General features: G+C 29.3%; 1 protein-coding gene across 1 annotated transcript; it reads left to right on the plus strand.

Moving 5' to 3' along the window:
- Nucleotides 1-5,805: 5,805 nt before the first annotated feature.
- LOC111613287 (oxygen-dependent choline dehydrogenase-like) lies at nucleotides 5,806-6,973 on the plus strand. Its single transcript, XM_023354636.1, has 3 exons — nucleotides 5,806-5,943; nucleotides 6,027-6,249; nucleotides 6,762-6,973. Exons 2-3 carry the CDS (start codon nucleotides 6,029-6,031, stop codon nucleotides 6,907-6,909), a joined length of 369 nt encoding a protein of 122 aa, XP_023210404.1. The 5' UTR covers nucleotides 5,806-5,943; nucleotides 6,027-6,028; the 3' UTR covers nucleotides 6,910-6,973.
- Nucleotides 6,974-15,203: the final 8,230 nt, after the last annotated feature.

Genomic DNA, 15,203 nt, shown 5'->3' on the forward strand with positions numbered 1-15,203 from the left:
TTTTCATATAATTCAGTAAACAAGGAAACAAATTTAAAGCTAATACCATATTTCAAGAGTTTTTTCCACAATAAATTCCTATCTACGGTATCAAAAGCTGAGGACAAGTCAACAAAGAATGCATATACTCAATCTAATAATCTTAGATTGAACAGGTTTGTTCAAACATAATACCATGGGAAAGTGATCCGAAAAACAATAATCATCATCTACAGAAAAAGATTTAACACAACCCCATGCACAAAAAGTTGTTAAACCGAAATCAATAACCGAGGAACCCATGCTAGACACAAATGTATATTTATCAGCTTCATCGCCAGACATTCTACTATTTAATATTAATAAATTTTTATCTGCACAAAATTGAAGCATCTTTTGCTCCCTGCTGTTCACGATAACATCCTTAGATGTTCTTCTTCTTTTAGCCAAATCAATACCGTAACCATCACCAATGTAGTCAGGAATAATTTTTCCCTCACCCATCCGAGCATTAAAATCACCCAAAATAAATAAATTTAAATCTTCATTGAAATTAAAATTATTTAGTCTCAAAAATTTCCTGCCAGCTATATCAATAAATATTTTATCGTAAGTTAAACGGATTTTCTGAGCACCTTCAGATTTCTTCTGTTTTCCAAACATCCTTAACTTATACCTAATATCTCTTAATCGTTGAGAAAAGTCATCATTAACAAATACATTTAAATTAAAATGCTTTTTTAAAAGATAATTTATCATTAAGAGACCCAAACTGACAAATTATTATTCTAGGCTTGTCACCAAATTTCTTACCAACTCGCCTAGCTTCAACATATCGCAACAGATGCAAATTCATCTTGTTCATAGCAAAAGATTTAACTGCCTCTAATGTATCATTAGCCGATTCTCCATCTCCTTTCTCCAAACCATGTACAGTATTACTATATTATTAATTCTCCTCTGATTGTCCATGTAATCTATCTCTCGTTCCATTTTCGACACTTTCATACTAATGTTATCAATAAGAGAAGAACTCACCGACACCGATCCGCATGAACCAATCCTGGTTTTAATATTAACTAATCTAACCTCAAAGTCAACAAGTGCCTCGTCCACATTCTTAAGCCATTCCGTAAGATGGTCGAGTCGCTTTATAAAATCCTCCACCTTGCCATTAAAAGCAGCATGCATACGCAATAATAAACAGAACACCTTTAGTAATTCAGTAACCTCCTCGTCCTGACAGAAACTACTCCTTCTATGTCTACTTGGTGTCCTCTCCGGTACAGTCGGTGAAAAAGACTCTCTCTTTATGCCTTGTGACATAATAAAACAAGAAAAACTTACCTATAAAAGAAAAGTGTTCCAATTCGAATTGTTCGGTATCAAATATGTCAACAGACACTTTATGTTTATAATTTAAGGTCAATAACTTAATTATATCAGTTTTATAAATGACCCAATTATCTGAATGTATTAAAATATTCGATTATTTGAAGGAAAATACATACGTATATAAGTAAACAACATTTATAAATAACAGAACACATTTAAAATGGCTTAGGAATTAAAAATGTCTTTGACATTTCTAAGCTTTAAATTTATTAGTTTTTTAACTAAACATTTTATTTTTATTTCTATAAATATTTCGTGTATTTTTCTTCCTAATTAATTAAATTGGATATATACAAATAGAGAACAATAATTCTTTAGTGTTTAATCAAAACGAGTATAGGACACACAACTTTTTTTTAAGCAAGGAAAGTGACAAAGTGTTTATTTTGTCTTATAAATAATTACTTTATACAAAAAAAGAAATAATAAAATTTATATTTAACATAACATGTGTAATAAATTTTATATAAACATTTTATATTTTTAATAATTTATAATTTATACAAGATCTTGCTATTTTGATTACGATCTTCTAACAATGCTCAATTAATTAGATACTGTAATATTAATTTAAAATATATTAAATATATTAATTAACTTTAATTGTTATTTAGAAATAAAGGATAAAATAAATTTTAAGTAATATATTAATAGATATTTAATAAAATCTTATGTTAATAATAATAATAAACATATGAACCTTATAAAACCTGTAACAATACTTTTATTGTGACGAACAATAAACAATTAAGATTAAAATAAAATTTTAAACATATCGCTTATGTTTCTATGTTTATAAAAATATAAAACTCGTATTATTCCTACGAATATTATAAATAAATAATAAAATAAGTGATATTTCTATTAATTAATAAGGAAAATTGTTTAATGTTACGTTTATAAAAGATGATGTAGTTCGATATTTTCGATGTACATTTTATTTTTGTACAATGTGATTATTTATTAATGCTTGATTTTAAAATTAATAATCATTTTTGCAACTCGACTGTAACCACGATGTTACACATTTCGTTTGTAATTTCGCTCTTTACCATTTATTCTACTTATGCAGAATTACCTAATCAGTACGACTACATTATAGGTGAGCTCTACTTCTCTTACGTTTATTCATTTTTATTTTATTTTACGTACAGTAGACCCTCTATAACACTGTTAATAATTCCGTTTTATATGAATTCCATGTTGTACGAGTTACTTAGATTTTACAAATACGTGAGCTGTTCACAGCCCGGCACACATATTTGTAAAATCTAAGTGACTCGTACAGCATGAAATTCATATAAAACGGAATTATCAACAGTGTTATAGGTGGGGTCTACTGTACATAAGAATTTAGCAATGGTAGTGTTAAAGTATACCATTAATGCAGTAATTTAGTAAAAAAGGCAATGAAAGGTAAGAATAGTAATGTTCATAGACGTATAATTCTGTCTGTTTTCGATGACGAAACGTAATACATACATTAATTCACCACTCGAATGTCAAACGTGTATGGTGTAGGATCATAGTTGTGTGATTCTATTGATATTTATGGGTGTTGGTGACTCTAAATTGGATGTTGCTGATGCGGATTATAGCCTTATCAAGTCACCATTTTTGTTCATGGATGTACAGTAGAACCTCGATTATCCGGACTAATTGGGGATGAAGGTAGTCCGGATAAGGAAAAATCCGGATAATCGAAACAAATACTTTAATTTGTCTTTTAATGATAATACAACACGTTTTCTTTTCGATGACATATCGGTAATATTAAAAGTAAATACTGTATTTAAATCGTGATCAAATTTTCAAGAAACAAACGTTCGTATTGAATTTGGACTACTACTGACCAACGCTAACAGACTACCTATTGTTTAAAAGGCCCTCTGGTGGCGCAAGAAGACGGATTTTATAAAATAAAAAGCAGTTGAAACTGCATTTTTATGAATAAAAATTTGACAAACTATTTATCGTTTTATGACGAGTAAAATTTTTTCGTCGCGTTCGCGGCTTTTAAGTAATGCATAAACCTTCGAGGCGCGAGGCCCTTCGGACCGCGAGGCATAGGCGGTGGCCCACGTCGTCCATGCCTTACGCCGCCCTTGGTCATAGAAATGATGTAATTTGAATATAAATTATTTATAAATACGTATGTCAAGTTATATTTTTATTACTACGTAAAATATATTTAAGAGTTTACGACCACTGTGCTGGATAAGACGTCGTTGAAACAAAAAAAGTTATGCATTCCATCACGTACATAAACAGTGTCGTAATTCGCCAAGTGCAAATCAACAAATTCGTAAAATTTTTGTTTATTTTGAACAATCCGGATAATCGAAAATCCGGATAATGGAGGTCCGGATAATGGAGGTTCTACTGTAATTTATTAATGAGGAAATACGTGAAGGACATAGTTTATGTATTCCAGTATTCTTATCAATTCGAAATCTCAGGAAAAGATTACCATTATCCATACCTTCTTAGATGTTTACATGGTGACAAAAGGTGCAGATATATAGGGACTTTGAATGGTGTACTGTACATTGTACTTAATCTTTTATTACTTTCCAAAATTTAGATAATATAAAAGCAGAACAAAAAAATAACCTAAATTTATATAAATTACATATATATACCCCCAACGAATATATTTTATCAGTTAAATTCGTCTTAAAACAAGGTGTAACTTTCTGATTAAACGATCGATATGCAATGAAGCACATAAATCATTCAATGTTGGCTGATAAATTAACATAATTTATGCAAATTTATTAAAACCGTAAAAAAATTAATTAACAAGATATTGATTAATGAATATTAACCTGTTATTAAAATTATAAATTAATTTATTATTATATATTTTAATCTTTCAGAATTAATATCTTACAAAATACGTGTTTTTTTACTGGATTTCCTTAATGTAATACGATAACCTGTGTTTAAATTTATATTGCTTTTTCCTTGAAAAAATGTGAAATTAAGTAGTTAATATTATATTAATATCTTTAGCACGTTCTTGTGTTATCTACAAAATTTATCGATAGGAATTTAGTGTTGTACAACGAACTAAATTTGTTTCTTTTTATTTATTACTTATAAAAAAAGTTCATTTTCATTCCTCTTTTTCTACATGAAACAATAATTGTTGAATACCTTTCTATATTATGGTGTTCGAGTCGAATAGTTATACTTACTTCATACTCATCTGATCTCTTTGCAAGTATAACAATATATTAATTTAACAATAGGAATTTTTCCATGATAAAACAAAAACGAAATTTTGTGATGATTGATTGAGGGTATTTATTTGTGTAAAATTTGTTTAGGAAGAGGTAATGTGACGTGTCGACCTGTATAACAGCTTACGTACAGTCGACCGCTCTATAACACTGTTGAATTTTTTTTTAATTACTTTTTTTTTACTATTGAACACAAGACTGTGTTATTATTAAAACACTTGGCGTTTATCCACTTTATTCAGTTGACTATCCACTTTATTCAACTGAATAAAGTGGATAAACGCCAAGTGTTTTAATAATAACACAGTCTTGTGTTCAATAGTAAATAAATACGAAAACACGGTTTCAAAAAACGAATCAACTACTGTTGAATTTTAACAAGTACATTAACAAGTACAGGAGCTATAGAAACGATCGGATATGTAAATTTTAAATATAACAAACAACACGGTTGGCCCGATATTGAATTATTATGGATAACATTATCAGCCGCATCGGATAAAGGTCGAAATTTCAGGAGAGCTCAAAATATTAAAAATGAAGTAAATTTACTTATTAAAGCTTTATGCAATGTTTTAAATTTTAAAAATAAAACGAATTAATTAATTTCATTAGGTTTGGAAAATCTATAAACCGTTTACGTCAACGGATACAATATCATGTTTTCTTTTTCCAACACGTCCAAAAGATAGAGGAATCGTCACTCTTAAATCCACTAATCCTTACGATGATCCAGTGATAAATTTTTATTTTTATTCTCAAATCGAAGACTTAAATGTTATGGTTGAAGGAAAAGAATAAATCAAAGACAGTTATAAATATAACGAGCAATTATTTACTGTGACATCTTCACACGCTAATGTTTAATTATATTTATAATTTATTTAATTTAAAATATATGCTCTCCACCTTAAATTATTAGTGGCTTGCTCCTGTACATCATACTTTTCCTTTAATAACAAAGTCGTGTCGGTTATCTAACATCTTTCAGGGGAAAATATTTGAATTAAAATAACGTTTATTCCAGTTTTCATGGGACGTTCATATATATTTAATCAGGACCTCCATCCCTTATGGTGGCCATAAGTGTTATTGACTTTCATCTATCGAAATCCTTTCACGAGATTAAGGAAAGACAGACGGACGAACGGACTGACGACGACAGTGAAAATGTATAGGTCTACAATTTTAAATTGCAGACCAATTAGATTAATGGTTGAAAACTTTTTCTATAAAGTTACACGTAAACTTTAATCGAACAAAAGGATAACCTTTTGAATATTTATAGATCTTTCTTTGTCTTATTCAGTTCGATTGGCAAATGGTAATAGTTTGAATGCTTATTGCTGAATATTTGTTGTGATTTTTGATTGAATTTCTGATTTTTTTATATATCGAAATATTTAGGTATGAAGTATTGTCTAGCAATGGGAACAACCAAAGCTATGAAAAAATTTGGCGTTTACCCTCTGCCAATTGTAATCCCCGGTTGCGAGCATTACGTATTATTCAGCGACGAATATCTTGGTTGCGTGGTTAAAGCGTATCCATTTTCAATATTTCATTACGTTGGGACAAACAAAATGGGAGCTTACGACGATTCCAGCACCGTTGTAGATCCAACACTCAAGTAAGTCTATTTTGAAAATGATGTACTTGAAAATTAATTGTAATTTTTATTTATTTCTAATATAAATTTGAGTAATTTTGATGTTTAAGTTTTTTCCTTAGAACCATGATTTTTACCCTATTGTAATTACTGGCAGACATCCTAGTCATTCTTTAGAATTTAGCATTCCAATTCATTTATGTCCTCCTCGTCGGGACGTGCATAACCATTTCCATTAAGAAAAGATTGGCTCGCTCCCTAATTGTATGAACCCACCTTTCTAATCATGTAAATCAAGCAACCAACCAAATCCAAACCTTTGGGTTTGATTTGGCTGACATGGAAACACAACTTCTGTCAAAAAATGTGAATATTTGTACCTTTAAAAAATCCTGTACCATTCTGAAATTAAAGCCTCACGGTGTTTAGGATCAAAATTTAGTTAGATGTAAAATTTTAAAACTGTTACACAGTTCGAATTATAATTAAAAGCAATGCAAAATATAAATAATTAACTTAATTATACATTACAGAGTGAAAGGAGTGAAAGGGCTTAGAGTAGCGGATGCTTTTATTATACCATCCATGCCTACAGGACACACAAATTTTCCGACAATGATAATTGGCGAAAGAGCAGCTGCCATGATATTACACGAACTTCACGACAAGGGACATAAATAAAAGTTCCTGAATGGCTTCACTTTTTGTATTGACGTCTTGTATTGTACTCTACGTGATATTTAGAATATAATATAAAATACTGTATGTAAATTAGTTTATTCGTTCTTGTGAAAGAATATTGCGCCAGAATATTTTTACTTCTCTGCTGGAAGTATTTAAATCATTAATTCATTAATTAATAATTATGTTTTAACCGTAAAGGTTTTAATAAAAACAAATAAATGTTATTTTAGATGTCTTGCATAAGTGTATGTGTATTATGTTAGTTTGTTTTTATGTATGGTTCCTGTGTTATAAAAGTGAACTTTATATATATGGTTCCTGAGTAACACAGGACCTCAAAATAACTTTTGGCTATCGTGACCCACCGGTAACTTTCATAGTAATCAACGTAATAATTTATAAATATTTGGTACATTTCTCAATTATTCTTATAAAATATTTGTTATTTTAAAATTTTATAGCCCAACGGAAAAACTATTGAACAGTGGTAATTTGGTGAGTGTTTTTCAAGTGTCTAATACCTAAAAGTGAGTCAGTTTTCTACAGAAAGTCATTCTATTACGCTGGGATGTGGTGCCCTTCGGCATTGTCACACTTGTTGTACTCATTAATTTTCTTGCTGCTGAAATACATATTATAAATTCCTACGAATATAGTTTGATTCTGTTTTATGAAAACTTAGCATAAAATTAGCATAGAGTTACGATAGTTCGAGGTTCCGTATTGTTCAAGACACTACAACCTTGAAGCCAAAGTACAGATAATCAACCAGAAAATTTCTTATTCGGATAAGTGAAATCAAGTGTATGATGAGACACCATACACTGAAATTGTAGGTATAACATCGGCTTGCAATGTATTTCGTTTTGAAATTATACGGTTACCAGACCCTTCCACATACGATTGCCAATCTCCGTATTGTATAGAACCTTTTCTGTTTATGCAAATAAAATGAATACATCATTTAACTCCCTTTACTTATTACTATTTTCCATTGTATATAAATTCCGTATACTTCGAGGTTGTATTGTTCCTGATCAACTCGAACACTCGACACTCTGTATATCATTATTGAAATTAATAGCATTTTTCACATAATTTTCTCTTTTATGTAACATAAAATTTCACCATAAAATGCCATTAAAGTTTATAATTTTATCGTTTAATTTCCAGAAACCTAACACCCCAATTTATATTATAGATTTAAGGAAGTGTAACATTTTCCATAACGATGAATTTCATGTACCAGTACATCGATTAACAGAGCCTACTGTATATACTAAATACTATTATAAAGTTATAACAATAATTATTTTAATTATGTAATTATCTATCCTAATTATATAAAAGACTATTTTTATTTAATACGTTTTGAAAATCCAATATCATTATACATTACATAAAGCGTTCTGTGTTGTATAATAGAATAGGTGCATTTCATCAATAATAAAACACAATATTAATCGATACCATTAACCATGGAAGACGGCTGCTTATATTGTTCCCTCTTACCCTCTATGTCTCTATCCTACATATTTGGCGGCTTATTCTTCGAGCCTTGTCAATGCAGACCACACAACAACAAGACTATGGCTATGCGAATTTACACTATATTCGTGCAAGGTATTTATATAGCGCACTTCGTTCTCTTAACAATCCAGCTTTTTCCAACAGATAAAACAATCGGGTGCGGTGCCACACACAGCTTGACCGAAACACAGAGCGTACCTTTTGTTAGATTCCTACTTTTGTCAGTGGCATTTCTTTGTGGTGTCCTTCACAAAGCCGGAAGAAGTCACAAAATAATACTTAACCAAAAGCTGTCGAGTTACTCAAACGAAAGAGAAAAACTATTGAAATATCAGAAAGTAATCCACCTTTGTGTGGGTAGCGCATTTCTCATCTTAGCTATTATCATGACAATTACAATATCGAAAATCCTTGGTACGAAAATCGAAGAAGTAAGTGGTTATTGGCGTAGCGTAATCTGCAGTGTTTTTCTCAACACATGCGTAATATACGAATGCGGAATAGGTCTAGTTACGTTAGTAATTATATGCTTAACGTTTCTTGCTGTCAAAAAAAGATTCGATGAGCTGTCATACGTGTTACAGTTTGCAAAAGTTGATTGTCCCAAAGAAGAAATTGATAATTTAATGGCCAAACATGCAGAACTTTGCGATTTTATAGATGATTTTAATGAGAAGGAAAGTGAATACCATTTCTTTATATATGGTACTATTGTTGCGATCGTATCAACTTGCATCTACTCTACTTTATTCGGGATACTTAACACTCAGGTTTTCACAATGACCACAGCTGTTACGATTTTATTAAGTGTAAGCTTGACACTTTACGCATTTGCCATTTCAAGATTAGCAGCATCCGTAAGTATTAGTTTTAATTTATATATTAATTATAAACGGATATAAAAATAAACGATCCTTTATATAAAAAAGTAATATAAAAGAATGGCTTAGTGTCTTAACAGCTTTTCCTGTGTATTTTTTGGAGGTTGTAAATCCCGGAATTTAATGAATATAATTTGTTGATATTATATAATATAATAACAATATTGTGCCTAGGCTTACGATTCATTCCAAGAAATCAGAAGATTAGGAGCTTCTTCTCGACGTTTAGAGGATAAATTAAAGGTAAGATTCTTTAGTATCATTACACAAACGAATATACATATATAATAGAGAATATATTTCTACAGTTGTTGAATTTCATGAAGAAATTTCGTGAGAAAGAAATTGGACTGAATTGTGGAGATTGTTTTATAATGTCGAAAGAATGCCCCGTTAAGGTAAATAATTTAATAGCAATCGTATTATAATTATTATAAGAATTCATCTGATAATATAAATGTAATTTATACAATTTCAGATATTCCAAAGTCTTTACGGTATATTCGACATGCTCTTACAAATTCGTGATATTTTAGCCGGAAAAACAAATAAATGCATCAACTCTAATTATAATGTAACTACAACCGAATCCTTGATTAATCTGTAAAATTATACTTGTGAAATTACTTATATTTTTTAATGTTTAAGAATAAATAGAGCAAGTATTAGAGCCAATTGTCTTCTAACAAGTAAGCTAACGTTCATACGTTTTCCATTATACTAATTTCTTATCCCTGTACGTCGTACATTTACTGATAACAAGAGTCGTGCCAGTGATTATTAAATGGCATCTTTAGTTAATTTTCAAAATTAAATTCCAGATTCTTTATCGATTAAAAAGGTAAAAACTTATTAGAGTAATATTGAAAAGTGCTTTTTAAATATTAAATTATTCGCATAAATTTGTGTGGTTCGTCGTGTATAAAATACCAAGTTAAATTATAAGTAAACATCGATGATTGATCGATGTAGGAATGATCGATGATCTCTCAAGTAATTTCATTAATTGTATTTGTATGTTTACGTTTCTATATTTATGGAACTTAGCTAAAAGCTTTTAATTCACATCTCATCTTATCCAAAATGATTAATGATGATCATTTTTCATATTATATAAACTTAATTCCCCATTGTCATTATTTTAAATGCTTTCAATCTGTTCTCATATTTTAATTGAGATATGCTTGTGTTTCTCGTTAATTTGTGTAATGAATAATTACTTTTAAAAAATTGTAAATGATAATAACGAGTAAAATATTCATTAAGTCCGATCCCACTCGCGTTATGACATATGACTTTCCTCTATATCTCTTCATCCCCATGACCTATAACCCACAAAATTAAACAGTGTCGATCCCCCTGATGCATAAACATCCCTGAAAAATTTCAAAAAATTTCGACGAAAAGTACAGGAGTTATTAAACTTTGAACAGGTTAAACAAAATTTTGCTCCGTCTGTCCTCCTGTTTTTCCTTAATCTCCAGAATGGAGTTAGAAAGTTGAGAATACAGATTTAATTCTTAGATACAGGGGACCGTGATTAATTGTATAAGACCTTTCAATACCAAACGGTAGACACGTTATTTAAATTCCAATATATTCCCCTGAAAGGTGTTAGCTAGATGACCGGCACGACACTTGTTAAAGGAAAAGTATGATTTACAGGGGCGAGCTACTATTAAATTAAGGTGGAGAGCATATATTTTAAATTAAATAAATTAAAAATATGATTAAAACTTACAGCACACAACATAAATAATTTGTCGTTAAAGCAATAAATCTTGTATTTATTACTTGTATTGAAATTTAAAAAAAAAAAAAGTTATTACTTTTTTCTCTTGCGTGTCACTTTTTTTTAACATTACAAATTCATTAGGTCTTTATCTGTCGTTAATCTCCTTTGTGTGTGTGTGTGTTTTTTATTGTTTTCTGCATTTATCAACAATTTTCCAGTAATATTTAACAGTATTCAAGGTGAGTAAACCGGTTAATAGTTGCTTGTTATGTAATTTGTTTCTTACTGATAGAGAAGTCACGTAAACAACATTACCTGTTGAGTCACGTAATTTATACGATAGATTTACACGTTTTCTTCTGTAATATACGAATATTTATCATTATTTTCTTAAAATAACTTATATCTAATGATTTCTGCACATCTATTGCCAGTTTTTCTAATCAAAGGGGATGAAAAATACAATTGTTTATACGTATAAACATAGAAACAATTGCATTTTATACATTGTATTCACAGAGCTGTTTATAGGAGGGTGTATTTTTTAATACCCCTGCAAGAAATTATTGTATGGTTGCAACAGAAGTATTTCAAATATTTTAATGGAAGATATATGACTATTTCTACTATGATATTTCTAGAGATGACACGCGAATATAAAATATGTAAATTATAATATTATTTATATAATAATATTGCATTAAGACGTGAAAGATCTTGACATGTTTTCGTATTCAGCGATGTGTACAATTTTGGCAGTTTCACAAATAGTAATAATTACTTTAATGCTTATAATAAACTGTTATAACAACAACTCCTTGTATTTTTAAAGGAAATTTTCTGTTTAATATAATTATTTGACAATTTAAAAACTTAAAGTCGTTCGTTTTGTCTAATTTATGTTTATAAAACCTAAGTAATTAGGTAAAATTTACTGTCTTTTCAAAATACAAATCTATTTATATACTCAAAATTAAAGCCAAACTTCGATTTTGCTCCATTGTTTAGTACGTAGCCTGTTTCATTTAAAAGGGGTTTGCATAAACAACTATATTGAACCTGCTTTAATACGCGATACTCATATTAATTTGTTATGAAGTATGAAAAGCATAGAGATATCCTTGACACAAAAACAGACTTTTAGTCAAGAATATCGCTTATTTGGGTATTAAGTTTTATATATATTATCTTTCAATCGTTATACGTGTTACCGATACAGATGTTTGGTGTTCGTTATTATTATCTTTATTTCTCATTTGTGTTTAATTTATGCATAAAAATAAGTGTTTTTTTTTCATAATAACAACTGTATACCTACTTTTGTACACTGAATAAAGAAAATAATAGAAAACAATTGATAGGGTGGATCAAACGGAGAATTTCACCTGTTACTCCTACGAACGTTTGTCTTTGAAAAAAAAAGGTCTATTTCGACCTTCCGAGCCAAAATTCGGTCTCGAATAAGCTCTGCCAACAGAAGAAGAACCAATCAGGAATGAGAAGAGATTGAGACCAATCATAGTGTTCGAACTGAGAGACGAAGCATTCAAAAACTCGTGTCCTTGTGACAAGAGTTTTTAAATGTAAGGCCCGAGAAACTCCTATCACAAAGACACGAGATTCTCGGTTGATGACTTGGTACCAGGATCCGTTTTTCTCTTTTTTTTTTCAAGAATTTCGTTCCTGTCTTCGATCTCTTCGTTGGAACCCCTCCCCTTCTATCAACGAGTTGCTTAACATTCCAGGAAACCTGTGATGGCGTGAAGAATGTTTGTCATTTTAATTTGTTTACATTTTTATATTTTTAACTATTAAAAAACGTAAAAAAAAAACTTAATTTTAAAGATAGGGAAGAGTTTTATAACAAAAGTTGTGAATGCTAATAACGAGTAAAATCATTATTAAATCCGACATTAATCCCTTTATCTCTTATTCTCTAGACCATTAACTACTAAAATTTATTAGCATCAATTCCCTAATACACGAAATCACCTCTAAAATTTCAGAATTTTCGACAAAAAGCACAGGAGTTATTAATTTAAGCTTCATTTATGATACTTTTCGTGTCCTTTCGCTACTTCGTGCTGTACATTTGACCTTACTGCATCTCATTTACATAAAATAAAGTAATAAAATAAAGAAATAATTATATAATTAAGTGACTTTTAAAGTATATATATATATATTTTTAAAAAAAACATTTATTAAAACTAATTGTAAAATTGAGACTTAGTTACGCAACAAAGGAACACTTGCAATAAAGAAACTTGCTCTTTGGTAATAAAATAAAAGCTCGACTACTTGTTTTATAATAAAATCTAAAAAAGTTATAAAATAAACAGGTTCTCCATCATCAAATTTATGACATAATTTCAACGTTGTTGGCAAGCTGCTTCCAAATACGAACAAAGAATAATTTTTATTTAACCTTTATATTTAGCCTATATATAACAGAGGGAAGTATGGAGATGGGTCAAAAAGTGACCCCCCCCTCAAAATGTTAACATTTTTGGACTCAGGACACCTTAAAATGTCAAAAAATGCAGAATCATTCGGAGTTTTTATTCATGTATGTATGGACGTTAGCGTGCGTGTGTGGCACGATTTCGTTCGTTTACTTTTAAGCTTAATAACTCTCGTGCTTTTTATCGAAAATTTCTGAAATTTTTCCAGTAGATTTGTGTATTAGTGGGATTGACACTGTTAAATTTTCGTAATTAAATGTCAAAGGGGTGGGGAGATATAAGGGATCGTGCGTCATATCTCGAGTGAGGTCGGACTTAATGACGATTTTACTCGTTATTGTATTTTATTAAAATCCATCCCTACCTTCACAATTAATTCTTTTACCATTTTAAAACAATTAAAACTATAAAAGTTTTAATAATAAAATAACAGATGGCAACACACACATAGTTTTAAATATCGTCGAGGAAGTTAAGCAACTCGATTTTCCTCTTTATTCGTTGCTCATTATTAAGCTCGTATAATACATTTTTATAATATAAAATAATTTAAATTATAATATATTAATGTTTAAAAGTATATAAAGATATACTTTTAATGAGATGTTTTATTGTCACTTTCTGATATATATTATTATGATTCAGAAAGTGATAATAAACACTAAAACATTGTTAAATATATGCTTAGGTATATTATAATAAGTGGTGTGTAGCGTATTATTTATTAAAAAAAATAAATAAATAATAGAAGAGTAATGAATGAGTTTCCTCAGAATGTGATTTATAATCACCTGTTCTGCAGCTTTCTACATTCATATTGTTATACAAAATGACAAGTGTATGTATTACAATATACTTTTTCCTGATAAATATATTTCAATAGTTTATTTTTAGGTGTAAAGCCACAATCTACAATAGTAAATTAACCTCCGATTTAAGATGATTCAGCTGGAACGGTCGTAAGAGCGGGGTTTTACTCGATTGTATTTAAATCAATACACTTATTTCTATAACTGTATTAATTATAACATTATAAAAATTATACTGGAAATATATTAATTGTTAATTTTTATTAATTTCGTAAATATCAGCACAATGAGGTGCCAAGAATCTTATATTATAAAATAATTTCAGTTCAAGGATATAATTTATTCTTCAGTTTATCCTTGACTAAAATTACTTCCTTGTATGAGAAAATATTAATAATAAACTTTCAGAAATTCCCTATAATTCGGGACAACAGGAAATAAATTAATTAAAAAAATTTTAGACTTAAAATTTTCCCACTTTCCTTCGTCTGTCTGTCTGTCTATCTATTGAAAAGCATTTCGACTTTTAGTCCCTCTTCACTCGATTTTTATGATTGTTCTTCCAACATTTATTTATATAAACAATTAATAATTATTATTAAAACAATAAATCTAATTGTTTATATAGATAAACATCAAGAAAACAATCGTAAAAATCGACCGAATAAGTAGAAAAAGTCCGAAATGCGTTTCGTTTTTAAATACGTGTGAATTGTTTATTATTTAAGTCGAGTTAAGCCCATAAATATGTCAACGAATTGATATTAATATTTAAATATTCGCTTTATTATACATTTCATAACACAGAAAATAAAACAACAGCAAAGATATTATATTTTTATTACTAAATTACTAATACATGGTGAACGTT

This window comes from Centruroides sculpturatus, unplaced genomic scaffold, assembly GCF_000671375.1.
Source record: "Centruroides sculpturatus isolate CEXI.00-Female unplaced genomic scaffold, Cexi_2.0 scaffold1759, whole genome shotgun sequence".
Classification (NCBI taxonomy): domain Eukaryota; kingdom Metazoa; phylum Arthropoda; class Arachnida; order Scorpiones; family Buthidae; genus Centruroides; species Centruroides sculpturatus.

What these genes read in the sequence shown, in the direction of transcription:
- LOC111613287 (XM_023354636.1), top strand. Translation starts at nt 6,029, where the DNA reads ATGAAGTATTGTCTAGCAATGGGAACAACCAAAGCTATGAAAAAATTT. An exon ending in GTTGTAGATCCAACACTCAA is followed by an intron (nt 6,250 to 6,761) that starts GTAAGTCTATTT and finishes TATACATTACAG; the next exon opens with AGTGAAAGGAGTGAAAGGGC.